A 26,087-nucleotide genomic window follows, 5' to 3' on the forward strand; every position below is an offset into this window, starting at 1 on the left:
AGTGCGCGACAGAATCTGTCTGCGTCTTGGGGGGAGGAGAGGTTGACGTCCTCCATGGCCACACGCATGGACAGCGCGAGGAAGGACTTGTTGACAGCGGAAAGCGTCTTCAAGAGTGCGCTGCGCTCGTCTCCAGATTGCGGCTCGTACCAGACGTGTTCGATTATTCGCGAGACTAGCTCGGTGGGCAGCCACGGGTACGTCGTGGTGTCCGAGCAGAGAGGAGTGTAAGATGGAGTCTCCATGAGGTGCATCTGTGTGTTGTGTTGTGATAGCTTGAAGTGCGCCCAACGCACGCCTTATATCTCTTTTCGCCCTGGCGGGAGTGCGGCAGATGTCATTCGGGTATGCATTTCGGAGCGGATGCTCACCTCCTGAGTTTGTCTGAGTTTGTCTGAGAAGCTGGCATCCTGTCCGCACTGCGTCAGTCGGCATCGCAATCGCAGCCGTGATGGCGGTATTGCCCATGACGTGTTGGTCCAGAGTAGAATCCAGGGCTTTGTGTGGCAGTCCGTTGTTGAATTTGCCTCTTTTCCGCAAATTGGGGGGTGTGTCCATGAAGCCTAGGCCTCTTGCGACCGAGGCTTTCGGCGTCGGCGTTGTCGTATTCGTCCGCCGCATGGGGATTGCTTTACTTGCCAGCAGCGCGCGACTCGTCATCGTATCCTGACGCAATCATGTCAAAGTTCTGAATGAGCCCGAATGGAGACTTACGGAGACTCTTCACTGGGTCATATCCGATATACCTCTGATGGTCCCGATCACAATCCGGGTCGATGACGTGCCCTCGTCGGTGGCGACGAAGTCAATCAGTCTTGTGCGTAGGAACTTCTCATGCAGCGTCCACGGCGCGTCATGTTCGGGAACTCGAGGAGGCGCGGATTGGATATTGACCTCCCGCTCGTTAGGGTAGACATCCAGCCCAGCACCACCCAAGTGAAAATGCCATCATGAGCATTCTGTGTGCATAGACTTTGTGGACAACTTACGTGACCGTCTTCGCTGAGCGCACGGATCATCGAGGCTTCGTCGATGACTTTTCGTCGTGCAGTGTTGACGATGGCCGCGCCCTTCTTGAGCTTCCGGACAACCTTCTCATCGATCATACCTTCCGTGTCTTGACAGAGCGGGACATGGAGATATACAGCAGCAACAAAACGTCCAAGCCCCCCCAGCATGCGCTCCAGGTGCAGAAAAACGTTCGCACTCTTCTCGTACGGGATGGTTCTGTACGCGTCGTCGGGCTAGCCTGTCTCAGAGTCGATCACGAGCCGCTGGTACTTGGGGTTCTCCTCGTACTGCTTCAACGCGTCTTGCAGCGACTTGTACCCGATGAGGAACGAGGACCCGCGGTCGGCGGGCGTGTGCAGGAGCTGCAGGAGCAGACGCTCGATGTACGTCGTCCAGCCCTCTTTGAGCCAGAAGTGCGTCGAGTTTGCTTGTCTGCGAGAGTCTGTCATGAGAGCATGGACGGGAGTATGAGCCGCCACACATAAGTTACACCGTTACGGAACTAGGAGTGTGTCAGTTCGTGTACGACAACTTCCACCTGTGAATATGGCACATGAGAATGCGCTTACAGAGAACGAATATCCGACGTACAAGTGTGCGTCGCCGGTGAGGAGAGCTGTTCTAATCAGGTGAGTGAGGCTTCACTTTTCCCTTGTCGTCCACGTACTGGGTGTGAGGGAGGTAAGGCACGCGTTCTCCATGCCGTCGTAAGGGAACGACGGAGGAAGAACAAGAAGGTCATACAGCCCCAACCTATACGGCCGGAAGATCTTCTCCGCGATAGCGAGGAACTTAGGCACCATCAACCGCGAGTAAGCCTCCCGTTACCCAAGCATACACGAGTGAACAGTGCACGAACCTGCCGATGTCCTCGCTGAACTTCCAGTACGCCGCGTCGATGAGCTCGGGTTCGGCCCACACGCCCGTCGTCCACTCCTTGCCGTCGACCTTGGGCAGCGCGCGATAGCGGGGGTTGCCTATGGCAATGGCGATGAGGTATGGGGGAATCGGAACGGGCTGTCCAGGCGATATGCGATTAGGCAAGGACTCGGCGAGAACGAGAACGCAACAACTGACCTGCTTGTATTCATAGGCAACAACGTCCTTGCCAATATGTGCGGGGCCGTCCGAAGGAGGAGAGACACGGATAGCGGAAAGCAAGACGGGGAGGACACACGCGACCTTCGCGTTGTACGTCTACAGAAATACAAATAATTCATGAGGTCTCCTATCCTCGTGCACAAGCGAGCAATAGAAACATACGATCTTGACCGAAGGCGAGTCCTGCAAAGGCGCCATGCTCCGCGCGTAGATTGGTTGAGCTTGGCTGAACATGAACGGGGTTGCGTCTGCCTGCATGTGAATCACGTCAATGTAGGACCACCGACTGATTCGAAGGGAGACTCACTCCTTACCCAGCCATTGCACCGCGGTGCAGTCCTTCGTCGTGCTGTAGAAGATCTGGACACGGATCTGGTCGCCGACCTTGCGCGAAGAGGATGCGAAGAGACGAGCCCATGACCGCATGATTCGGACCTAGCTGGAACTAATAGCCCCCACCTCGGCCCACGCCAATTTCTCCGTTGTGCAATGATACTGGAAGACGACATCGGTGAGGTTTGGGAATGACCCCCCGTGGTTTCTGTCCAGGTAGGCCTCTAGTGGTTCTAACACTGTGTAGCCATCAAGGTGACATCTCTCAACGTCGAGGTAGGGCAATCGTCTCCCTATGGATCGAATGCGGGGGATGAACTTGTCCAAGCGGTCCCATGTCGCGTCCGTCGCCGTGGAGGTCAAGTACTGGAGAACGATAGTGAGAACCTAGCGGTCCAAGCAATGCCATATGTCATTCGCGAGATGGCCTCACCAGGGTGTGTTCAGACGCTCTGTATTCCCGGACCGTTTCCCTCGGAAGGAGGTAGCGCACGAGGACGAAGATGTCTGGAATTTCGCGCCATAACACATCTTGAGCAACTTCCCTAAACATATTGCAGGTGCATGCAAGCGTAGCAAGAGTACGAAGGGCACTCTCTGTGCGACACTTGCTCTGCGAGAGCCCTCCGCGTAGTCGTGTCCATCGATGAGCTCGAAGATGATCTTGAGGATTTCGACGATGGTCAGACACCGATACATCTGAGGGCATCTGAGTCAATATTTCCGCTGAAGATGTTTGTACTACCAGATTCCTACAACACGTGTGCATGGGGGACGTGGTGGACGTGGTGGTTGAAAGGGAAGAGAGATGCTGGGCACTCGAGCGGACACGGAAGCAGGAGCCTTGCTGCCTTGGCAACGACATGATTCGTGAATCGATGGTACATGACGCTCAGAGACGCTTGAGAGCACGCAGCATCATGTACGTAGGTTGCTTGCAGTTCACGTGTTGCAAAATGATACACTTGGATTCATGTCCTGTAGCGCCTGCGCACATGAGCATTGTCAGCCAGCTTGGCTGCGGATGAGTCGAGGTTTGACTACCGGTACCACCAAAGCTGTTTTGTGAGCTAGGTTTAGCGGTTGAGTCCAAAAGTAATCGCCGACAAAATGTAGGAACACTTACATACGTCCTCTGATATCAACCACCACCTCCCTCAGAGTCGCAGTGATGCATCGATCAACTGTGGAAGGGACGCGTCTCGCCCCATAACGCCTCAAGTACGCCCCACCTCGATCGTCATCGCAGGGGCCACTCGTCAATATGATCTGAGGATATGATCCGTGTATTGCGGCCGCGTTTGAGGTCCGAAGGCGGCGGATTACTGGAGGCGATCAGAAGGGGAGAGCGATGGAGACGTCGTTCTCTCTCCTTCGCAGCGCCAAGTTGACAACTTGAGATCCTGTGTGTTCGGGGACGGCGGCCGCGCACTTCTGCACTCTGCTATGGTCGAGACCTATACAAAGCAGGTAACATCGTTACTGATACATCTACGTACATCTGCTGACACTTCTTCTAAACTATCATGAAGTCGACTGTTCCTGCGCGGCCGGTGCTGCGGTGCTCGCTGTTGCGTCAGGTGTGGGAGCGGTAGGTGCCGCTTGACCTTCTGGCGCAGGAGCAGCCGCATCGGCGGGTTTCGCGTTCTTGCCCTTACCAGGTGGTGGCGGGTGGTACACCTTGACCTGCAAGCATTTAGTATGTCAATTCTGAGCTTTATAGCGCAGCAACGGAGAGACTTAGTACGCACCTTCTTCTTCTTTTCGGGCTTCGCGTTGGGATCAGGGTAGGCGAGCTTCTCCGTCTTCTTCCACTCCTCATCCTCCTGGAATGCGGCGCGGATCGGGTCAAGGAGGCGGTTGATCGAAGCAGCGACGGCTGTCTTCAGGTCCAACGGGTGGACCTTCTTCGCCACGAAGTCGGCCTCGAGCTCCTCGAAGGACTTGTAGTGCAGAGAGCCGCCAAACTCCTCCTTGCGCTGGATAGAGAACACTGTGCCCTCGGGTGCGCCCTCGATCACGAAAGGCGTCTGGTCCCCGATGGCAGACGCGCCCTCGTCGGCATCCGCGCCCGTCTTGCCTTGCAGCCGTTCGATACGGAGCTCGGAGATGGGGATGAGGACAGCATTGACGAAGGCAAGGACGCCGTTCTCGGCTGCGTTGCCTTCTTCGCAGAAGGCGTTCTTGATCTTCTTGCGGACGACCTCGGGCGGGTCGAGGAAGTCGATCTTGGAGTTGGGGTCGGAAGAAGACATCTTGCCGCCGCCGAGGCCGGGGACCATGGGGTTCATGAGGTGGGCTCGCTTTGCGTAGCCGAGGCGCGGGAGGTAGAGCTCGGCGAAGGTGAAGATTTTGCGCTGGGCAGGGTAAGTGGTGAGCGGGAGTGAGGCGTAGAGAGAGTAGAGAGAGCGGAACGCACCTGGTCGACACCGCCGAACTGGAAGTCGCAGCCGAGGTACTGCTCATCGAGGGCCTGCATGCCGGGGTAGAGGAGCCCACTGAGGAGGGGGCTGTCGACTTGCTTGACAACCTCTGCACCGGCTTTCTTCGCGTCGTGTTCGCTGACGAGGGTGCATAGCTTGTAGTTGTCGAGAGAGTACTCTTTGGAGAGCTGGTAGGAGGAACCCTCTACGAAGCGCAACCTTGATGTGGGAATGCCGAGGGAGCTGAAGACGGCGAGAAGGAGCTTCTTGTAGTACTGCGTGCGGTGCGCGACGAGCTCTAGGGGAGCCTTGAGGTTGTCCAGGAACGCATGCACGTCTGCGTAGTGGATGTGGGCGCGTGTCACAGTGAGGAGGAGATGGGTACGCACCAGCGAGCAAGATGGTGACTTCTACGCCGGCGCGGAGGAAGTCGGCAATTTTGGTGAGAGGGACAAAGTAGCCGATGTGTGCTGTGATCACATTGAATACGAGTGCACGTGAGAGGTTTGAGATGATCGCGTACGTCTTCCGGTAGGAGCAGTTCCTGGCGGAGAGGATGAGGGAAAGTAGTTAGAGTTATGGACTGATCGGACGCACCCCAGTAGCATTTTGGTGTCCTGCCCTCCGCGAGGATGGCTTTGATGATGTCTCCGCCGAGGACCTCCTGGAGCTGGCGGGTGATGAGTTGGTAGGTATCGTCTGGACTGGGGGCCATGGTGGGAGGAGAGAGAGAAAGATGGCGGAGGGAGTCAGAGAGATGAAGGCATCTATAGCAGATCTGGATCTGAGATCTGAGCGCGTGCCGCTGCACCTCGGGCACCTCATCCTCGTCCTCGTCCTCCTTCTCCTCCTCCTCCCGGCATGGTTGTCTGAGTGCCCGCTGGCCCGACGCAGGATGAAGTTCACGCAGCACAACTCCTCGCCCTTCTCCTCCCTCTTCGCCCGCAGACACGCTTTCAAGGGCCACCTCGCACGCTCGGGCGCGTTCATTCGCCGCTCGACCGTCCGCTTCCTCTCCCAGGAATCACGCAACAACTATGACAACTCCACGGGCTCACACATACCGCTATACAGTGAGTCTATCTTCCTTTCCGTGGCCATGTGCCAACACGTCTTGCAGGGAGGCTCGTCGAGGCATGGCAGAACACTCCCACAAAGTGGTATCCTCTCCCCGTAGCCGCTGGTGCGCTCCTCCTCATCGTCATCCAATACCGCAAAAGATCTACTGCGCGGGAGGTTGTCGTCGACGAGGACGGCCACGAGGTCATCAAGCTCAAGGGTCCCTGGCACGTACGTTCCTGTTCGCTGTCCTCTCGCCTCGGTCGTGCGCTGACCTGGCAGCTCGGCTGTCCTACTTAAGGTTCACGTCATTGGCGCGCTCCCTCTCCGCAACCTCTCTCGCGTCTGGGGTTACCTCAACTCCCTCGAGCTCCCCGTCTGGTTGCGTCCCATCGGCTTTCGAGTATACGCCAGCATCTTTGGCTGTAATCTCGAAGAGATTGATCCACAAGACCTCACCCAATACGCCAGTCTCGGCGAGTTCTTCTACCGCAAACTCAAGGACGGTGCGCGTCCTATTGCCGACGCAGTCCTGGTACGTGCTTCTCTTCTTGTCTCGCTCGTTTCGCATCACGTGTGTTTACCGGCCACACGACCAGGTGAGCCCTGCAGATGGTCGTGTGCTGCACTTTGGCGTCATTAAGGATGGCCGTATCGAGCAAGTCAAGGGCAGTACCTACTCCCTTGATGCTCTCCTCGGCGTCGCCCGCCCGGGTTTTCCAGCTCCGACGTCCATCGAGTTCCCCGAGCACACCATGGAGGAGGTCAACCACAAGCACTTCGCCGAAATCAACGGCATCGAGTACAGTCTTCAGGAACTACTCGGTACCTCCACGCCCTCGTCCTCTGGCGCTTCGACTCCCGTCGTCGACACTCCCGCATACTCGGACGAGACCGCACAGACGGCCGCGAAGAAGCACGGGGAACGTATCGACGCGTCCGTGCCGCGCGATCAATATATATCTGAGACCGTTGCGGAGGATGTGAGCATGGCGACGGAGGTTGGCATTCGCCCCACGGCGGTCCGCAGGGACAGCTTCACAAGCGTGAGGACCAAGCCGGGGAACAACACGTTCTTCATCGTCATTTATCTTGCCCCTGGCGACTACCACCGCTTCCACAGCCCTACGGCATGGGTCGTCGAACGCAGACGACACTTTGTTGGTATGTAATGACGTGACGAGGACTGCCTGGAATTCAATCTGACGAACACATCTTGCGCAGGCGACTTGTTCTCCGTCTCGCCGTGGATGGCTAAGCGGCTCGAGAACCTGTTCGTGCTTAATGAGCGTGTCGCGCTCCTCGGCCGCTGGAAGCACGGCTTCTTCAGCATGGTCCCCGTCGGTGCGACGAATGTCGGAAGCATCAAGATCAACTTTGACAAGGTACGACCCGGTCCCTTCTCCTGCACAGGTACAAGAACAGATGCTGACACCTCCTCCAACACGCAGGCGCTCCGCACAAACGTTGGCAAGCGGCGCGACCACCCCGTAGGCACGTTCACAGAGGCGGTCTACTCTGGCGCGTCGCCCATCCTCAACGGTCAGCCGCTTCCAAAGGGTGTCGAGATGGGCGGGTTCTGCCTGGGCAGCACGATCGTGCTTGTGTTCGAGGCGCCGCACGACTTTGACTTTGCGGTAAGCGCGGGGCAAAAAGTCAAGGTCGGCCAGATGCTTGGGGACGTCACGACGGAGCGGTCGTCGCAGTGATTTACGAGTCGTAGAACGATGTTAGACCTACGCACGTAGAGCACGGAGTCTGGACTCCTGCCCCACCTGCCTGCCTGAGCCTTACCTACACTTCAACCTGATCTTGCTTTCGCCGCATACTTACACTAGTAGTACATGGACATGGACGCGGACACCCCTCCTCTGGTTCTAGCCCCACGCATCCCCATCTCGATTCGATTCAACTCGGCATGTACAATACTAGACCCTAATGACCACCGCACGAGCTACGGCAACGCCACGCACGGCCTCTAGCATCTACACGAGCCGCAGGACGGCAATCGCCTCGACGTGCGCCGTCTGCGGGAACAAGTCGAGCCCGCACAGGCTCTCGAGGACGTACCGCTTCCCTGCGCCGGCCTCTGTCTGGGCGTGCGCGGCGCTCTGCGCGAGGATCATGCCGACGTCGCGGGCCTGCGTGTGCACGTTGCAGGAGACGTAGACGACGGTGCTGGCGCCAAAGGCGACCATCTGCTCAATGAAGCGCGCGTCGGTGCCCTTGCGCGGGGGGTCGATGATGAGCGCGGTCTGGGCGCGCGGGAAGTTGTGCACGGTCGCGAAGATGTTGGCGGCGTCGCCGGACATGAAGGAGATGGAGGAGGTCGGGAGGGAGGACGCGTTCAGGGAGGCGTTGTGCTCGGCGGCGCGGATGGACTCGGCGGAGAGCTCGATGCCGGCGACGGTTGAGAAGGCGGGGGCGAGCATTATTGAGAAGAGGCCGCTGCCGCAGTAGGCGTCGACGAGGTGCGTTGGGCCTGGCGCGGGCGCGGTGGGTGTGCTGGTAGAGGAGGACGGGAAGATGGCGTCGCGGACGTAGGAGGTCAGCGGGACGAGCGCGGAGTTGTTGTTCTGGAAGAAGGTGCCGGCGGTGTACTGGAAGAGCATGTCGCCGACGCGCTCGCGAACGGTGCCTTTCTGGTCGGTGACGCAGATGTGCCCATCGTGCTCTGCTGCGATGCTTGAGGACGGGGACGGGGACGGGTCTGCGGCGGCGCCGTCTGCTTCCGCCTCAGGTGGAGGCAGCGGTAGCGAGTCTCGGAGGAGAAGGGTGGCGCCGCGCTTGTACTTGGTGATGTTCCTGGCTAGACGTTAGTCGATGCATCGGGCTTCGAGGAGGACGAGCGAGTACTTGATAACAGTATCCCTCACGACCGGAAGGGCCTTGTTGATCACTGGCGTTGCTATTGGACACTCCTGCAAACGTGGTTTAGAGGCGGGCGATTCGTATTGAACAACCTTTACCTTACCTCAATGTCCATGACGTTGCGCGTACCCACCGCATGGAAGCCGATCTTGAGCCAGTCCGGCTTGTCTTCTATGGCCGGTGCCTCACCACGCTTCCACGCCTTCTGGAGAGAATGAGGCGGGCCTTGGAAATGCGGCGTGAGTTTTGTGCGGTAGCCGTACTGTAACGGGGACGCAATTGTCGGTCCTATAGTCGGTACTAGGTCCGGGGAGATGCCTGTGTGGAATATGTTCGTCCATGCTCGAGCGAAGGTATGGTGGTCCGGAACGCACCGGAGTAGTTCTTGTACGCCTGGATGACGGTGTCGCGCTTGAGTTCGAGCTGTTTCTCGTAAGAGAGCATCTTGGCAGATGATAAGCAAGTGTGCCAAGGCCCGCAAGTGGTGGTGAGCTAACCTGATACTGGCAGCCGGCACACTTGCCGAAATATTGGCACTGTACACGGGACATGTCGCGCCATTCCGAGTTGGATTCGAGGACTTCGAGGAGATCGGCATGGGAGTGGAGGCGGGCGTGTCTGTATACGCGGGCGCGGATACGTTCTCCCGGGAGAGAGAGGGGAGTGACTATCACCCACTTGCGGTCGCCGGACTGCGCTATGGAGAGGGATTCACCTGTTTGTGGGAGGAAGAGCGATCAGGGGATGTCTGGAGAAGTGGAATTGAGTGGCAGTTCGGAGGCGGGGTAGGCAGATGGGCGGAGAAAGGCGGAGGGGGACATCACTCTTGGCATGCGCAGACACGAAGAGAACGGACCTGTGGACGGCGATATACACGCAACGGTGAGGTCCAGGTGAGCAAATTGCTCAAATGGCGCGTCCCAGTCGAGCTTCTGGTCGACGAGAGATTGCACATAGTCTTGGCCGAGGAGCGCAATGACCTCGCGGGTGAGAATGTCGTCTGACGAGAAGGGCTCGGGAGCGCGGCGCTGGAGTCTTTTGTTTTTCTTGCCCTTTGCGTTCTTTTTGCTTGTGGGTGCGCTGGGCGGGGCCTGATAGTCGGCCGGAGCGTCTTGGATCTCGAGGGGCTCGGCAGGCTCTGGGGAGATATCAAGCCGAGGCTTCTTCTCGGGGTGCGCGGATGCTGTTGCGGGGGACGAGGAGCGGGAGCGGGGGTGTGTGCTGGCCATCGTGCACAGAGCTGTCGGGCGCGGTGGACGGCGAGGGGGCAGAGGAAAGCAGCGGAGACGAAACACTCGGAGGACAGAAAACATACACGGGCGGCTGTTCGCGCGCGGGCAGAAGACGCGACGCACGTGACGCAGCCACTGACGCGCCGCTTGGCTCGCCCAGCGAAGATGCTCTTAACCCCCGTCTCCAGCCCAAGCCTCTCCCAGCAATGCTCGCCCCCTTCCTTCTGGCCCTCGTATCGCCTGCTCATGCGTTTCCGACGATATACTCCCTCCTCGCCCACGCCCCCGAGGCTGACGACCCCGGCGAGGAGCCTGGCTCTCCCGAGTTCTGGTACAAGCTCATCGTCAGTATAGGCCTCGTGCTTGCCGGTGGTGTCTTCGCCGGGTGCGCTGCGTCTCTCTCAGTTGTTGCTGCGCGTCGCTCAATTGCCCTCGCGCAGATTGACCCTCGGCTTGATGGGTCTCGACGAACTCCACCTCCGTGTACTCTCCGCATCCTCCGATGACCCCCAAGAGCGCAAGAATGCCCAGAAGGGTATGTAGGGATTCGTTGTGCGCTCGCGTGTCTCCTCACTGCTTTCTAGTGTTGAGTCTGCTCTCCCAGGGTCGCCACTGGGTCCTTGTCGTGCGTGTCTCCTCTTGTGTCCCGGGCCACTTCCGTCTCACACTCCCGTTCCCAAGGTTCTCCTCCTCGGCAACGTCGTACGTACTATCCTACCAATGCACTCGGCTGGATCTACAACGGATTGTGCAGATCGTGAACGAGAGTTTACCCATCTTCCTGGACAGTGCTGTACGTTCAGCTCAATTCCTTTCCATCTCGCTTCCGCTGACCATACTTCCAGCTCGGCGGCGGCTTCGCTGCTGTAGCCATCTCAACTGCCATGATTGGTGCGTGTGTTCGTTTGTTCACGTCTACTCTCCGTCCTCATTGTATACTATGTGCGACAGTCATCTTCGGGTGTGTAATGACATCATCGTGGATGTCCATGTCGACTGACCTTCATTGCCACCGCTGCCCGGGCTAACTATAGCGAGTAAGTTCATGCCTCGGTGCCTGCACATCCTGTCTGATTTGCTCGCGTCGTGCTCGTCTCAGAATCATTCCGCAGGCCGCCAGTGTCCGCTACGGTCTCTCAATAGGTGCACTCTGTGTCCCTATCGTTCGTGCTATGATGTATATCTTTGGTTCGTCGCTCGTCTTCCTACTATGTGTATGTTGTGCTGACTTGCATTGTAGCCCCTATTGCGTGGCCCATCGCCAAGCTTCTTGACTATGTCCTTGGCCACAGCCAAACCCACACTTACAAGAAAGCCGAGCTCAAGTCTTTCCTCGCCTTCCACCGTCAGGGCGAGGAACCTCTGCGAGATGACGAAATCAGCATTCTCAACGGTGTTCTCGAGCTCAACAATAAGAAGGTCGAGCAGATTATGACTCCCATGGAGGTATGTGTGTCGTGAGATGGATGGACACGACAGAGGCTCAACCGCCAACGTTCCAGGACGTGGTTACTATCAGCGCTGACCGCATTCTCGACCATGACACTGTAAACTGGCTGTAGGTTTGGCCGTCCCCCAGCGTAGATCACTATTCACTGCTGTTCCCCTACAGTTTGCGCAGCGGTTACTCGCGTATCCCAGTGCACAAGCCTGGCCATCCCACGACCTTCATCGGCATTCTCCTGGTAAAGATGGTGAGTGCGGTCCTACTTCACCTCTGACAGTTCTGACCGTTGCTTGGGTTCAGTTGTCGGTATATGATCCTGCATCGGCTATCCCTGTGTCAGACTTCCCGCTCTTGCTTTTGCCAGAAGCGCCCCCGACTATAAATTGCTTCCAAGCACTCGACTACTTGTGCGTTCCATTACGTCTCGTATGACTAACTTACTCATTATAAACCGACCTATATATGCAGCCAAACCGGTCGTGCGCACTTGCTCCTGCTCAGTCGCACGCCGGGTGTCGAGGGCGGTGCCATGGGGGTCATCACATTGGAAGACATCATCGAAGAGATCATCTCTGAGGAAATCGTCGACGAGACAGACCGGTACGAAGATAATGTCTCAAAACGGAGCGCTCGCCGGGCCAGGAACGCTGCGGTCATGAAAGGGTGAGCTCTCCTCTCTGCACCCACGCACCAACCAAGTGCTGACGAACATCTTGACAAACAGCATCATTGAGTACCGTGTAAGTCGCGCGAACTCCTTCAACGCCGAGAGCGGTGACCGCACGGCGCACCCTGCTAGCCCGAACCCGAATCTCCAGCCTACCGCGTCCGGTGGCCCTGGACCGAATCGGAATACGAATACGAATTTGTTGGCATCCACACCCAAGCAGCCCTCGAATCTCAGGGCTACTTCAACCTTGAGCCCGAACAGCGTCCCCCAGAACCCATCATATGGGACCCTGTTCGTTGGCAGCCCCCTGGATAACGCCGGTGTGAGCGAGGCTCGGGAGAGGAGTAGGAGTAGAGAAGGGAAGGGAGTCAAGGAGACTGATAGGCTGCTGGAGGTGGAGGAGGAGTCTGCGGGGGACGGGGATGCACACTAGTTAGAACTGGGCCTGCGACCTTTGCTGCGACGCTGCATATCTGCCGAGCGCACGCAGACGAGGATGGAGGCGCACCGTGCGGCCAAAAGACTCGTGCTCGTCTTGGACATTTGTCAGCTCGAGCTCGGTCTGTTAAATAGCATCGGAATGGCGGAATGGATATTTATTGTAGCTAGTGAAGAAGGGCGCTCTGGCTCTGAGCGCAGCATTGACGTTCCATGAGATCCCACAGCGTAACGGTATGGTATAATACAATCCGGTCCAGTCCTTGGCACGAGAGGTATACTGCGAGTGTTTCCCTTTCCTTGCTTCCTCGCTTATTTACACCCTCACACACTGTCCGCGATGAGCCGTTGCGGGGCCTCAACCCAGCTCCGCCAGGTCTCCATGAACGCAACCATCTCAGCACCCTCCACGACCCGGTGGTCCGCAGACCAGCTCACGCCAACCTTGAGCCGCCGCTCGCCCTTGCCGTCGCCGCGGTCGACGTCCCAGACCCACTTCGCACGCCCGATCGCGACGATGGCGACCCCGCCCCCCGGGACGAGCACGGGCGCGGCGGAGTCGACGGCACCGATGCCGCCGACGTTGGACACGCTGAGGGTGCCGCCGCGCTTGGGCATGTCGGCGGGGGTGAGGGCGCAGGGGACTTGGCGGCCGAGGTGGGAGAGGTGCTTGAGGCGGGCGGCGAGGGTGTAGATGGAGAGGGTGTCGACGGAGGGGATGGTGGGCGTGTAGAGGCCTGTGGGGGTGGAGAGGGCGATGGAGATGTCGGCGTGTGGGCGGAGGGTTAGGGTTGGTTTGGGGGAAGAAGAGGATGAGGATGGAGTGATTGAGGAACGGAAGAGGGGCCAGGCGAGCATGGCGCGGGAGAGGGTCTTGAGGAGGATGGGGAGGTAGGTGAGGCGGGTGTAGTGTGCGCTTGGCGGGACGGATGGGGTTGCGGGGGGCGTGTGGAAGGAGGCGGGGGAGATGACGGGGTCGTGAGTTGGCTGGTGAGAGGGCAGCAGGTAGTGCGTGGGGATATGGGAGTTGAGGGTGGGGAGCATGTGGTGTAGATCTGTGAGGTCAAGGGTGGTCGAGAACCTGTTGTATCGTGTTAGCAATGTTGTAGATGAGTTGGAGAACGGAATAGACTGACGTGAACTGTGGAATGGCAAGGCTCTGTTTCGCAGTTCAGTGGGCAACACATGTGTTTCATGGGGAGCTGACTGACCTTCTCCATGGCTTTCCACATGTTGTGTCTGGTACGACTTAGCTCCACAATGGTATCCTGGCCGTCCTGGGAGACAGCTGGATGGAATGCCGCATGAGAGGCGGCGTCTTGCTTCGCACCTCCCTGCAGGAACGCGTCTATATCGCGCTTTTCTATGCGGCCGTCCTTACCACTGCCCGGCGCAAGTTTACTGAGGTCTACGTCGTGACTACGCGCGTAATGGCGAACCGATGGCGCGGCAAGTACATCATGGCCATCAGAGGCGGGGGCACGCGTTTCTTGCGGTACGTTAGGGTCAAGAGGGTGCGGTCGACGCGTCGGAGGGCGCGGGTGCGTCTGCTCTGGCGCAGACTTCTGAACAGGAGCATCAGGGTGCTGCACTGGCTCATCTGGAGGAGTTGTTGTTTGGGAGGACTGCACGTCCTCTTCTGCAGCGGCGGCAGAGTCGTCGGCAACCTCAATCGTGCAGAGGTCTTGGCCGACCTTGGCGACCTGGCCCTCCTCCACAAGGAGCTCCTTGACGACGCCGTCAAAGGGACTGGTGATCTCGACGCTGGCCTTGTCACTCTGGACTTCGCAGAGGGGGTCGAAGGTGTGCACGGCAGCGGAGGGCTTGATGTTCCTGCGTGTTGCGAGGGTCAAGAAGTGGTCTGGCGGTGGAAAGCTCACCATGCCGTCAGGCCACGAACCATTTGATGACCTCGACCTCTGTGATGCCCTCGCCAATATCTGCGAGCTTAAAGTGCTTGAGTGCCCAGGCTGCGCGAGAGGTGTGGAAGAGCGCGCGGGGGATGGACCGGTGGGCGAACGCGACGGGACGTCTGAGCAACATCGGGCAGGGACTGGTGGTGGAAGTGGTGGGGATGCAGACAAGGCAGCCACCGCCGCGTATATAACATTGGGCGTCGTCGAAGATCCGGGCGACGCTGCTCACATGAGCCCCGCCATCGGGCGCCTGTCTCCCCGCGTTGTTTGCCCGTATTTGGCCGCATAGCGCGTCCACCGAGAGTGCCAGCGACAACGACCAAGACCACGACAACGACGACCCCGACGCCAGCCCCAACATGACCGACGACTTCCTGCAGCGCGAGAGCGACGTCCTCGGCGACGAGTTTGGCACGCCCACCGGCGGCACCTTTGCGACCGCTAGCGGCGACATGGACTTTGACCGCGCTGCCTCTGCCTTCCCCGAAATCTCGCTTGACGGCTCCGGGGACCTCTCCGTCCCTCCCGCCGCGCCCCCACTCAGCTCCTCGGGCAGCTTCTCCTTTGACGACTTCAGCACCCCGCCCCAGACACACTCAACCGAGGTCAAGGTTACCGGAGATGACGAGATTGAGAAGTTCGAGAGCGAGTTCCCCGACATTGAGGTGCCCCAGGTGCGCGTTCTGTCTGTAGCAGCTTGCCATCGTTGCTCAATGAGCGTTGTCCATGCGCACGTAGCAAGTTCCCCCTCTCCCGACACAGCAGCCTCTCTTCGGACAAACTCCCACATTCGCGCCCCAGCCTGCATACTCCTCCACCCCGATCCTGAACCAATCACTGGAAGAAGAGGAGCCGGAGGTCATCAAGTACGTCCCATTCAGCATATGTTGCTACCACGGCCTTAATTTCGTATGCGCAGACAATGGCGGGAGAAACAGGCGGAGGAGATCAAGGCCCGCGACGAGGCCTCAAAAGCCAAGCGGCAAGAGACCATCGGCAAGGCCGAGCGCGCCATTGACCAGTTCTACGAGGAGTACTCTGCGAAGAAGGAGCGCAACATCCGCGAGAACAAGTGCGTGTTTCCTTCGTTTCTATCCCTCCATCTTCTCATCCGTATACGTTAGGGAGCATGAGGAGCAGTTCCTCGCCGACCTCTCGGCCTCGCTCTCTCAGGGCACCACTTGGCAGCGCATCTGCACCATCATCGAGCTCGAGAACTCGCAGAGCAAGACCATCGCGCGGACGGGCCCAGGTGCGACGGACCTCACGCGCTTCAAGGAGGTCCTTCTCCGTCTCAAGCGCGAGGGCGATGCTGCTCCGGGCGCAGCTGGGTACTAGTCGGGCTGTGAGTTGTAGAGTACATCGGATTGGACTATTTTACATACCTTATTTTGCGCACACCGCGACTAGTCCATGACTGCTTCAGCCGGTCTTGAGGCATGACTGGGAATTGGTTGGCATCGTCCAGGAGAATAAGCCATCAGTAGACAAAAGCAGACTGCTTGCATGCAACGTGTTTGCGTTAAACACTGAGCACCTTGGACTTCTGGTTCTGACGGCCCTTCCAAACTGACGTGATTCTGCTCACGGTTCTCCACTTGTGTATGGACGCGATGCTGGTGACTGAGCGGTGCCAATTCTACCTGTGTCCGCTGTGCTGATCAGGAGAGTATAAGAGAGAGACAACGCTATACCCTCGGGGCACCTCTGCAATGCTGCTTATATTTTCTCGTACCTCCCGAGTCGCGTCCTTTGTGTGAGAGCGGCCGGGGACCAGAGTAGAACATTGCATCCCTCGGAGCACGGTGATCACTATCTGCACATGGTGGTTAACTTTACGCATCGCGGTCCATACGTTTCGGATGCAACAGCGGATGCGGAATAGGCGTGATTAGATGTAACTCCAGTGTAGCCTGCATCATATACCTATACGATGCAATCGGTCCCTCGCAGGGCGTCAGTACAGAGAATGCTATCGAGAACGAATTGCAGGCTTTTCTTATCCTAGCTTGCACGCCCTATACTCACCGTTCATGTGCGTGCTACTGAACTAGACGTCAACGCGTCAACCCGCGAGGCAGGATGAATGTTTGGAGCGCAGGCACTTACTCTACGGTAGCTCTATCACTTGGGATTCGCAACCGCGTTCAGAAAGTTCCGTCCTCCTCATCTTGCTTTGCTTCGTTCTTTGTATACCCACAAAGGGGCACAATACCGCTTATCGCTCTCAGTACTCACTAACCTCAAGACCCAAATTGGCAAGCCCTTTCCGAAAGATGTGCGAGGTGACGGCTGAGGCCTGAGGAGATGCATGTATGTAGGAGAGCTCGCAAATGCTTAGACGGAGGATGGGGCTGACGCAATAGAGGTATATGCATGTCCTGGCCCGGGAGCCAGTCACATGATCGTGTTGGCCCTGTTCAAGGTTGCGCTGGTATCGTTGGCAGCTCCTCCTCCCACTGACCCAATTACCTATCTCCAGTCTTTCGGCGCGTATTCAAGAACATATCCGGACCAATGGCTACATCAGGATCACTTGGTACGTGTTCTTGAATACCACCGTCATGTACACGCGGGGTCCGCCTTTGGAACTCGGACAGCATGCTGCTGGAGAGTCGCGACGGTCTCTTGTGTAATTCGCATCCTACAAGCAATGAACAAGTACCCTCTCCCCTTTATAGGCTCTTGCCCATCCATCTTCAAGGTATATCCTTTCCCCAACTGCCATAAGCAACTTGCCCACGCATTTACGCACAGACACGTTCTGGCTCCGCGTTGCCCCCACGGGATACAGATGCTGGAGTTCCTCTCCAGCCCCCTGTTCCGGTCAATGTGAAGGCTATCTTGCATGAGGTTCTGGAAGACGGTGCTCTTGCGGCAACGAATGGTGCCATGGGGAATGAGGACAACGGTACCGTATCTACCCCAGAGGACTACCGTGATAGTAAAGGTAAGAATAGCGGCAAAGCTTTCCCTCAATCACTAACCCTGCCTGTTCCAGTGGAACGCCAAGCGTCTGCTCCTCTCCCCGCGCCTAAGCATGACATCTGCGACATGCCACCGCAGCTTCGTGTGGCTGTATATTCCAGTGCCACTCCGACGCCTGACCGTATACCGATGGGGCAGGGCAGCGGCCGAGTTCTCGCCGATGGCCTCACCAAGGCACAGTTCCACAAAAAGAAGAGGAAGGAGAAGAAACGGGCCATTCGTCGCGAGGAGCGTGCAAAGCTTCGGGCAGCTGCAACACTCGCGGCGCTCAAAGAAGCCTCTGCTATCAAGCACGGCGAAGAGGTGACTGCCGTCCCTGACAGCAGTAGTCACTGAGAGCTTCGCAGTGACCATGACTTCAATCGACGTGATTGAACTGGATGTGTCGATGTATGGCCACGAAGTGAGGAAATAGTGAGAGACAGGAGGAATGACAAGGGAGCAGGAGGAGCAGTTCAAAGTCCGATATTTCAGTCTCAAGTCCGATTGTTTATGTTCACGCTCCGCTGCGTTACCTTAATTGACGTTTGAATGCTTGGGTGAGGAAGAGATTAAAGATTGGGAAGGTGGACCGTATTAATGGCACTCCCAGCTCGCGTTCAGGACGCTAGGGTGTCCTATCATACTATGACCACGTTCATTTGGCCGTGCGCGTGAATGAGGCATGTGACCGCGTACCGGGGTGCGTATGGGCGTCTTTGCGAGCGTCAAATCATTTTCGATCGCGCGTGCAAGCTTGGCCGGCGGCTCGTCCTTTGCAGCAGCTCGCAGTTCCCCCCTCGTCTCCGTACTAGACTTCACGCTGTCTCGTAAAGTGAAATCAGCAAAACACTACTTTGGTGCCCGCAGCTCAATCTCAGGATGCCCGTCCGCGACGTGCCTCCCCCACACAAGAAACGCAAGGTCGAGCCATCCTCAGCGCACACCTACCAATATAAAGATGCTTCGGAGATCAGGCGTATCTTCAAGGCGCAGAGTGAGGCTGGGCTGCTGGAAGGTGAGCGTGTCGATTTATCCAAGTCATCCAAGTCTTCATAGTCTTGCAGGCCTTACTGCTCTCCGAAACCAACTCACCGTCAAGCCAAGCGAGCCGCCTGTCCAGGCTAACGACGAACGTCTGCTTCTCGCCAAGGCTTGGCTCGACGAGGACCCTGGAACTGGGGAGCTGTTTTCTGTTTGGGAAGGCGCGAATGCGGTACGCGATGCACTTGCATCTCATACGCTCTGTCTAACGTCGTGAATAGAGGCAAACGTCCCTACTGACAGTCATCGTCGGCCTGCTGTCAGCTCTCATCAATATCTTGTCTACCCATTACACCTACCATGCTCATGCGCAACCTATCCTCCGAGCTCTTCTCTCACAGCAGTCGTCGCAATACCTCAACCAGTACCTTGCTGGACAGCACACTGACCTCGTTCTGGCGACGCTGAAGCTCTTCAACAGCTTGACCAACTATGGTAGTGGACGAGAACGTAAAGCTGTCCTGGACGCTTTTGCATGGGAGACGAAGGTGCGTACATTAACTAGGATAGCTTCACAGTCTCTGACCCCCGTCGGTTAGTCTCTTCCCAAGCTGCTGCATATGCGAAGAAAATCAAAAGGCGGAGAGGACGTCGATGTGCTTGCGAGGCCAGGTGAGATTTCTCTTGCTCAATTTCATAAAGGTCTCTGACGGGTCCTCTAGACATACGGACACTCTATCTGTTGTTCATCCTCTCTTTCGTCGACAATACCAGTCCGTCCTCCGTGAAAGTCGTGTTTCTGGAGCAACATCGGGACGCCTTCACGTCCATCTTCAAGGGACTCTGGCAAGACTCATATTCGGTCGTAAGACGAGTGCTCGAAGTGTGCTGGTCCGGACTCTGGTCCGACCCCAAGCTGAAGCGCACGCTGAAGATCCAGGTGTTCAGCGAGTCCACATTGTCACAGGTTCGTGCTGATCCACCCAAAGTGTCTGGCTAATTCCGAGCTTACCTCGGCATCAGCTCTTGCGTCTGTACGAACGAAATGCCCCTGAAGGTCAGGATCCAGAATCAGTACCTGCCGATGTGGTTCACCATTTCCTGCTGGCACTGTGTAGTCGCCCGGGAGTTGGCTTGTGCTTCGCTGACAGGGGTTGGTATCCGCGCGAAACCGACGAAGAACAACGTAATGTCGGAGATGCGGGCGACGGACGCACTGAGGTCGATGCCACCAAGGGAGGCAAGATTTACAACAAGATTCTTGCCAATGTCGTGAAGACGTTAAAGGTCAACGAGGACCCTCGTCAGCAGGAGCTCGCCCTCAAGATCCTGTCGGCCTGTCCGGAACTTGTGTCTGGGTACTGGGCTTCTGCGGGTCTCGCCCTCGAGCCGCGCTTGTCCTCGAAATGGCTTGCGAACATCGCCTTTTTCGGGGCCGTGGTGTCGCTTCCTGTCCCGGCGACATCGTTCTTCCTCCCTGAGAGTGGAAGTACCAGCACGTCACTCTACCGGCCCTCACCTCCACCCCTCTCCACCATCGTCGACAACATCCTTCCTACTGCACACATGAAGACGCATTTATCTCGCGGGTTGCAGTCTGCGTCCCCTCTTGTCCAGCATGCATCGGCTCTTGCCCTGGCGAAGTGCCTACTAAAGTACGAACAGGTCGTCCGTGCGTTCGAGCAGGTGGCCAAAGCGCTCGAAGAAGACGATGATGGTTTGTGGACGCGACGCGGACGTGAGGTTGAGCGGGAGGTGCGCAAGCGAGTGCCTGACTTCCAGGTCATCGTCGGCTTCTCCCAGCGTTACAACGATCCCGCTACTGCGAATCAAGATCGGCCGAAGGAGAATCAGAAGCAGAGCGCCCCAAACCCTACGCGGACTGCCCTGCTGGCAGAGAGCGCACACCGGTTACTCTGGCTGTACCATCAGCTACTTCCTTCTGTGGTCGCAGAAGCACGCTTCGACGCAGGCAAGCTCCTCCAGGCCATTGAAGACATGCTTGTTCAAGGCTCGTCTTCATCACCGACGGCCGGACTAGACACTTTGCGACAACTGCATGTACTCAGGCTGCTCAGGGAAAGCGAACACTTCACTTGGTCCGGGAAGTCAGGTAATACTCGCGCTGTATCCAAACTGGCATTCGTAGGCTGACACGTTCATAGGGTCGAAACACGGCAACTTTTACATATTGCTCAAGGCATATATTGTCACGGCTGTGCCAGCCGTGCGGACTGCGATCGTAGCCCTGCTTCGTCACATCCTCGCGCCCGGGGTCCTGTTCCAACACGATCCGGACGAGATCACTCTATGGCTCGACTCTCTTCCCCTGACTCAGCGTTCTCCGGACGCCAAGGCTCCGGATGGAACGCCGCTGATGGACGAAGGCGACAGCGTGATCGCGTTCCTCGACGATTGCGTACAGAGATGCGTCAAGACGCCGTACAAATACGTCGAGGAGCTCCAAGCGGCATACTCGACGATCGACGGAGACGCGTCGGCAATTGGGACACGGCCAGAGGCGTTCCCGAGTCCGTTGCTCGCGACCGTTGTAGAGCAGCTAGGCGCAAAGCTCTGCGGAAAGCTGCTCACTCCTTCAGATGCGCTCGCGTTGTTCACGTACACGCGCAAGTTGCTCGTGCTGCTGGTAGGCAAGACTGGCGACCTTGGTTTCATCTCGGCCTTGGTTCGGAGGGTTAGTGGTCTTGTGGAGGGCCAGACGCTTGTGGCAGAGTCGCAAAGTGTGGACGCTGCTATTCGACGGGAGGTCACTCTCTTGGCGTCTTCAATGGAGCAGTTGCACAGTCCCATTACACCCGAGGACCGGCCCACTCCGGCTGCCGTCGAGAAGTATGTGACAACAATGCAGAAGCTGTCCGAATGTGAGTAGCGTTACGACTTGCGTTACCTTGGGGAGCCTTGTGCTGACAGGGAATTATCATCACCAGTGGGTCCTAACAAAGCCCAGGCGTACGAGGTCGTCGACTGGCTGCGTCTGACCGGCCCATCGCTTAGCACTTCCGACCTCGCTCGACTGCTGGAATCGCTAGACAAGCTGCACAAACCGGCGTTAAAGGAGTTTTGTCAATACCTTGACCCTCGTGCGGTGTCGCTCTGGGAGGGTGCAAACTTGCCCGATGGTTATCCACGCATGGCGAACGAGTATGTGTCCTCTTCAATTAGCATGTATAGCGCCTCATGATTTTGCAGAGTCAGTTTCGAGACGTTCTTCCTGCACTGTACTCATGGACTGGTTCGCCCCAAAGCGTCTCTGGAGGTCCTGGTGGATAGCCTCGTCCGTCGCTCCTCGGATGTCGCCGCCGTCAAACGAGGTATCCGGCTCATCTTGCATAGGCTATCGAACCCTGCTATCGCGGACGAAGCACTCAGAGATTGGTTGTTGGTGCTCGCGGATGTCGTCGTCACACTGCGGAACCTTGGCAGTGTCGACGTTCGGGATGTTGCCACAATTTGCGTTGATTCTGACACGATAGAATCCCTGTGTAGTCGTTCTCTGAGCCATGTTGCGAGGACAGGTACGCATGTGTATTGACTTGCTCGAGCTATCTCTTACATTCTCATAGGGCTGGACAAGCTCCTGGGAGCCGTTTACGAAGTTGGTGGGGAAGATATCGCCTCTTTCTTCGCTGACATGACCGCTCGATGGATTTCCGTGCTACGTGAGTCTCTCGACAACATAGACGAGGATCAAGTACGTGTTCAGACACCTGCAATGCTGATGCTACAAGAGCTCATGCGTGATGTATACAGCGCGACACTGCACTGATGTGGTTCAAGTACTTGCACGCACAAGATGTGGTCAGCCTGTTGGACTATCTTGCAGAGCGGGCCGACCACTCCAGTGCGGCTGCAACTCGCGAGATCATCGTTGAGATCCTCGCTATATCCTCCAAGAAGCTCTCTCATGAGCTTGATACAACGGCTCACGCCCTTCCGCTCCTGTGCCGCCTTCAAGCACATGTCCCAGAGTCATCTCATCTCACTTCACTCATTGCCTCCGCGACGCAAGGCGCTCTACCCCTGGCTCACGACGGGTTCCTCCCGCCGCCGCCGATGTTCTCCGAATGGAATGTAGCCTCTCTGGCCCCCTCGGTTGACAAGCGATGGTCACTTCGTCTTCAGCCTGCGCCCTCCATCGGAATCGAACGTCTCCTCTCCGGCGAAATCTTGTCGGACGCTACTGTCGACATTGTCACGAGTTTGCTGTACAGACAGCGTTCAGCGCGCCCCCCAGTCATGGATTGGTTGGAGTCTCCCGCATCAAAGAGCTGTAGTACGGCACATCTCGTGAAGCTACTCTTTGCTCTGTACGACTCCACTCTCGATGTCGACGAGTCCGGAAACTTGCCTCAGTCTCACTTCACGCGACTTGTCAAGGTTGTGATCGAGGCGTGGCATCCTCGCGAAGTCTCTCTCAAGGCTTGTCGATGCGTGGTCTCGATGGTCGCTTCCTCGCACAATCGGGCCAAGTGTCTCAAGATGCTCAGCAAGGAGGTCGCATCTATGAACCCAGAGCAACTTCGCCCATATGTCTTGCTCCTAGGAACCGATGTATTCCAGCAAATCGGCTCCGACGCGCGTCCCCTAGCTGAGGAGCTGCTCGACCTTGGTCTCAAATGGGCAGTACGACACTTCGCGGAAAGTGAGAGCTCGTCTGACGATGATCGTCGGACGCTTCTCAGTCTAGGTATGTGCAGATCATCGGCTCATAGACTCCGTAACTCATGTCTTGTCGCAGGGTCACTCATAGATGCGAAGGTCGCTGTAAAGAGCCATCTTGTTGAGCCGGTCATCTCTGCGGTGATACAAGACCGCATGTCGAGTGGGGAAGCTGTGGAGTTTGCACGCTTGCTCGCGGCGTCCACGCACCTCAAGGTACGCGTCAGCTACTAAGGTCCACGGACTGCACTCACCCCTAGTATAGCCTGTCACAGTCAACCGATTCCTGCAGACTGTGGTCCAGCATGCCAAGTTTTACGACTACTGTGCGGCGACTACGACATCCACCGAGACGCTCTCTCCCCGAGAGGAGATTGTGCGCTTCTTGCATACTTTGTTCCATCTGCACCCGGCGAACACTTGCCAGCCAAGTCACATCGAGCCGCTGCGGAAGATATACGGGGGCTCGCTCAGCCACGCGGACATGAGGATACTGTCCATCTTCCAGCTTTTCGAGACCACACGCAAAACCTCGGTGGCGACATTGTTCGCGCAGTGGTCCACTGCTGCCGACGTCACTTCGAGCAACGCACTGGAGGCCCTCCAAAGTCTGGATCCGAGCCGCGTCTTCAAGACGTGTCTCGAGTATCCCGACCGTCGGAAGCTCACACAAATGGAGGAGAGCCATGAGTTCGCAAACGATGGCACGTATGATCCCGTGTTCGTCCTGTTGCTCACTGCGCAGGTGTTGGCGGATAGCGCGCCTTCTTCTGCATGGGACTGGGTGCAGCTCTTCCGCACCAACGTTGTCAGCCTCGTCCTGCGCGCCCTGTCGGCGAAGGATGACCAGCTACGTGAAGCGGCATGGGCGCAAGTCGCAGCAATATATCGCGCTCTCGAGGTAAGCTGCTTTAGCTTCGCTTGGAAATAGACTCCGTGCTGATGATAGTCGTGCAGAACGCAGACGTGCAAGAGAAACCTCATGTGCTGCATATCCTGAATCTTCTTAAGGACCTTACGCCCTCCACACTGTCCGACGACGCACCTCGCCTCCCAGCATACACCACTCTGTTGCTGGCGCATGCGTTCCGCGGCGTCTTCTACCCTTCGAACTTCATCTATCCCCTTACGGCCCGCTTCCTCCTGCAACGTCCGACGCTCGATCCGTCTGATGTACCCATGCTGTATGGCATGTTATACAGTGCGTCGGATGACTGGAAGAAGGAACGCGCATGGATCGTCCGCTTCTTGAGCGACGGCATTGTCGGGAACGAGGAATGGAGGATTTTGAAGAGGCGCCACACTTGGGACCTGCTGGCTAGTCTATTCCAAAGCGAAGAGCGGGACCGTGTACTACGCCGCGGCGTGTTGGAGGTTCTCGCAAACGTGACGTGCAACGCACGCGCAACGGCCTCGCTCGTCCTGCGGTACGCGTTGCTTTCGTGGATCGAGATGCAAGTACAGACGATGCGTGGCGACGAGGCCATCGCTTGGGTCAGGATCCTCGAAAATATCCTTGCGGTCGTAAGTGCGGAAAAGATGGAAGCTGCAACGAATGGCGAGTGGTGCGCTGTGGCGTCACGATGTCTGCGGACAATCTTGCATCATCCTGGTATGTGTTCTTGCCTCCAGAGCCAGCGAGTGTACTGATGATAAATTCGCCCGTATAGCTTGCACGCAAGACGTGTTCGTCGCGAGCGTGCCCGTCCTGCTTCGAGTCTCCCTCCTTCCTGGCAAACCCGTCGCGCACATTCCCGCACTCTTGGCACGCAGTGTCCATTGGCTCATTGAGCTCGAGAAAGACGTCCCTATTCCGACATCTTGCTCGGTCATCCCACCGGACGGCGGTGACAAAGCATCTGTCAAGCTTCATCATTCCCAACATCTCTTCGACGCTCCATCTTTGCCGTCAATGGAGGTATGGGGAGAATGCGTGGAAGCGATGTGGAGAGTGTCGATGTCGTTGCCGGAGCGGACTCAGGCGTGGGATGCAATCACCAGCCGACTCTTGGTCTGGAGATCCGTCGTGGGTGTAGAGGGCAGTCCGGTGGGCGAGTGGGCTAGGCGAGAGGTTACCATAAACCTGGCGGAGAATGTGTGAGTGTACATACCTCATATTTATGCGAGAGTCGTCGCTCGTGTTAAAGTGACAGTAAGTTCCGCTAATGTGTGAGACGAATAGCCGCCCACGGTGGTTAACAGTTCGGCGGATCTTACCTATTCCCCTACTACTTCGTTCCCCACAGCAAAGCTAGGTGTTGAATCTCGAGTTCTCATGTTCAAGTTGCCGCCTTCTTTTGGCTTTCAATACCGTTTCCCTGAAAGTTTCAGCGTGTTTACGTCGTCCTCCACGACTCACTAAAGTGGTTCGCCTGCGTCGCCGGATCTGTACGGCAGCTCGAGATCTGGAGATATGGTGGTCTGTTTTGCCCTAGGGTAGAATATATGGAGAGACAGAGGGAGGAGTGTCGAGCGAGGACCTGAGATCGTTGCCGACAAGGCTGATCTCTCTTGCCGGTTGAGATTTTGATCTCGGAGGCTGGGTCCGTCCCGGCCCGGGAGGTGCGGTTAGTGCCCACGGCTTTGCAAAGTTCACGAAACGGCATCAATACGCAAGGCGAACAAACAAGGGGTATGACTAGCCCCCACACTCGTTCACTTTTCCAAATAATAAGTAGTCGTAACAACTTCTTCAAGCAGTGTTTCGCAGTACTTGTCTTCAAGCTTCATGGGACAGTCGCGGCATGGCTAACAAATAATCAAAATCGAGACATGGTGAAACAGTATGCATCTTCATACACTATCAGGTACGAATCTCGGAAAGTCTACTCTATCATACAACTCGCAAAGTCCCCAGTTCGGGACGAAGTACTATTCACGGGTTGGGCCACCCTTTCTTCAGCCTAACGATGTCTCCGGTCGCGTTCCCTCTCGAACCTCGCCGAGATCTCGACG

General features: G+C 57.1%; 10 protein-coding genes across 10 annotated transcripts; 5 read left to right on the forward strand and 5 right to left on the reverse strand.

Annotated features, from left to right (window-relative positions):
• Positions 1–262: 262 nt before the first annotated feature.
• L226DRAFT_538667 (uncharacterized protein) lies at positions 263–1,046 on the forward strand. Its single transcript, XM_067681541.1, has 2 exons — positions 263–316; positions 372–1,046. The coding sequence occupies exon 2, from the start codon at positions 452–454 to the stop codon at positions 668–670; it is 219 nt and encodes a 72-aa protein (XP_067531422.1). The 5' UTR covers positions 263–316; positions 372–451; the 3' UTR covers positions 671–1,046.
• Positions 1,047–1,066: 20 nt separating this feature from the next.
• L226DRAFT_538669 (uncharacterized protein) lies at positions 1,067–2,538 on the reverse strand (the record flags this gene model as incomplete). The annotated part of the gene is given in 6 exon segments (XM_067681542.1): positions 1,067–1,222; positions 1,233–1,453; positions 1,679–1,802; positions 2,089–2,208; positions 2,275–2,398; positions 2,420–2,538. 5 exon segments carry the CDS (start codon positions 2,536–2,538, stop codon positions 1,245–1,247), a joined length of 696 nt encoding a protein of 231 aa, XP_067531423.1. The 3' UTR covers positions 1,067–1,222; positions 1,233–1,244.
• Positions 2,299–3,366, reverse strand: L226DRAFT_222042 (uncharacterized protein). Its single transcript, XM_067673005.1, has 4 exons — positions 3,202–3,366; positions 2,879–3,144; positions 2,420–2,811; positions 2,299–2,364 (listed from the first exon to the last, which is right to left on the reverse strand). The coding sequence occupies exons 1-3, from the start codon at positions 3,308–3,310 to the stop codon at positions 2,548–2,550; spliced, it is 639 nt and encodes a 212-aa protein (XP_067531424.1). The 5' UTR covers positions 3,311–3,366; the 3' UTR covers positions 2,299–2,364; positions 2,420–2,547.
• A 290-nt stretch (positions 3,367–3,656) lies between these two features.
• L226DRAFT_492593 (tyrosyl-tRNA synthetase) lies at positions 3,657–5,596 on the reverse strand. The gene is made up of 6 exons (XM_067677394.1): positions 5,466–5,596; positions 5,392–5,412; positions 5,258–5,338; positions 4,865–5,205; positions 4,197–4,802; positions 3,657–4,131 (listed from the first exon to the last, which is right to left on the reverse strand). Exons 1-6 carry the CDS (start codon positions 5,581–5,583, stop codon positions 3,970–3,972), a joined length of 1,329 nt encoding a protein of 442 aa, XP_067531425.1. The 5' UTR covers positions 5,584–5,596; the 3' UTR covers positions 3,657–3,969.
• A 167-nt stretch (positions 5,597–5,763) lies between these two features.
• On the forward strand, positions 5,764–7,636 carry L226DRAFT_469507 (phosphatidylserine decarboxylase; the record flags this gene model as incomplete). The annotated part of the gene is made up of 6 exons (XM_067676227.1): positions 5,764–5,941; positions 5,989–6,158; positions 6,229–6,462; positions 6,527–7,091; positions 7,152–7,312; positions 7,379–7,636. The coding sequence occupies 6 exons, from the start codon at positions 5,764–5,766 to the stop codon at positions 7,634–7,636; spliced, it is 1,566 nt and encodes a 521-aa protein (XP_067531426.1).
• Positions 7,637–7,912: 276 nt separating this feature from the next.
• L226DRAFT_469694 (S-adenosyl-L-methionine-dependent methyltransferase) lies at positions 7,913–10,027 on the reverse strand (the record flags this gene model as incomplete). The annotated part of the gene is made up of 6 exons (XM_067676238.1): positions 7,913–8,732; positions 8,784–8,848; positions 8,902–9,116; positions 9,173–9,242; positions 9,296–9,513; positions 9,655–10,027. The coding sequence occupies 6 exons, from the start codon at positions 10,025–10,027 to the stop codon at positions 7,913–7,915; spliced, it is 1,761 nt and encodes a 586-aa protein (XP_067531427.1).
• Positions 10,028–10,214: 187 nt separating this feature from the next.
• L226DRAFT_615966 (DUF21-domain-containing protein) lies at positions 10,215–12,758 on the forward strand. The gene is made up of 14 exons (XM_067686845.1): positions 10,215–10,415; positions 10,471–10,565; positions 10,615–10,655; positions 10,712–10,732; positions 10,785–10,823; positions 10,876–10,921; positions 10,982–10,991; positions 11,130–11,218; positions 11,271–11,476; positions 11,533–11,588; positions 11,643–11,724; positions 11,778–11,884; positions 11,946–12,140; positions 12,202–12,758. The coding sequence occupies exons 1-14, from the start codon at positions 10,237–10,239 to the stop codon at positions 12,578–12,580; spliced, it is 1,545 nt and encodes a 514-aa protein (XP_067531428.1). The 5' UTR covers positions 10,215–10,236; the 3' UTR covers positions 12,581–12,758.
• L226DRAFT_538673 (CoA-dependent acyltransferase) lies at positions 12,701–14,714 on the reverse strand. The gene is made up of 4 exons (XM_067681543.1): positions 14,486–14,714; positions 13,797–14,418; positions 13,722–13,744; positions 12,701–13,666 (listed from the first exon to the last, which is right to left on the reverse strand). Exons 1-4 carry the CDS (start codon positions 14,626–14,628, stop codon positions 12,910–12,912), a joined length of 1,545 nt encoding a protein of 514 aa, XP_067531429.1. The 5' UTR covers positions 14,629–14,714; the 3' UTR covers positions 12,701–12,909.
• Positions 14,715–14,817: 103 nt separating this feature from the next.
• On the forward strand, positions 14,818–16,011 carry L226DRAFT_514144 (clathrin light chain). Its single transcript, XM_067678401.1, has 4 exons — positions 14,818–15,175; positions 15,240–15,367; positions 15,421–15,573; positions 15,626–16,011. Exons 1-4 carry the CDS (start codon positions 14,861–14,863, stop codon positions 15,837–15,839), a joined length of 810 nt encoding a protein of 269 aa, XP_067531430.1. The 5' UTR covers positions 14,818–14,860; the 3' UTR covers positions 15,840–16,011.
• Positions 16,012–18,255: 2,244 nt separating this feature from the next.
• L226DRAFT_615970 (uncharacterized protein) lies at positions 18,256–25,286 on the forward strand. Its single transcript, XM_067686846.1, has 15 exons — positions 18,256–18,486; positions 18,536–18,684; positions 18,734–19,000; positions 19,052–19,124; positions 19,175–19,419; positions 19,476–20,565; positions 20,618–21,334; positions 21,401–21,614; positions 21,663–21,988; positions 22,037–22,164; positions 22,224–23,160; positions 23,212–23,348; positions 23,398–24,033; positions 24,090–24,744; positions 24,803–25,286. Exons 1-15 carry the CDS (start codon positions 18,351–18,353, stop codon positions 25,231–25,233), a joined length of 6,141 nt encoding a protein of 2,046 aa, XP_067531431.1. The 5' UTR covers positions 18,256–18,350; the 3' UTR covers positions 25,234–25,286.
• The last annotated feature ends 801 nt before the right edge of the window (positions 25,287–26,087 follow it).

This window comes from Lentinus tigrinus (assembly GCF_003813185.1).
Source record: "Lentinus tigrinus ALCF2SS1-7 unplaced genomic scaffold L226scaffold_34, whole genome shotgun sequence".
NCBI lineage: Eukaryota > Fungi > Basidiomycota > Agaricomycetes > Polyporales > Polyporaceae > Lentinus > Lentinus tigrinus.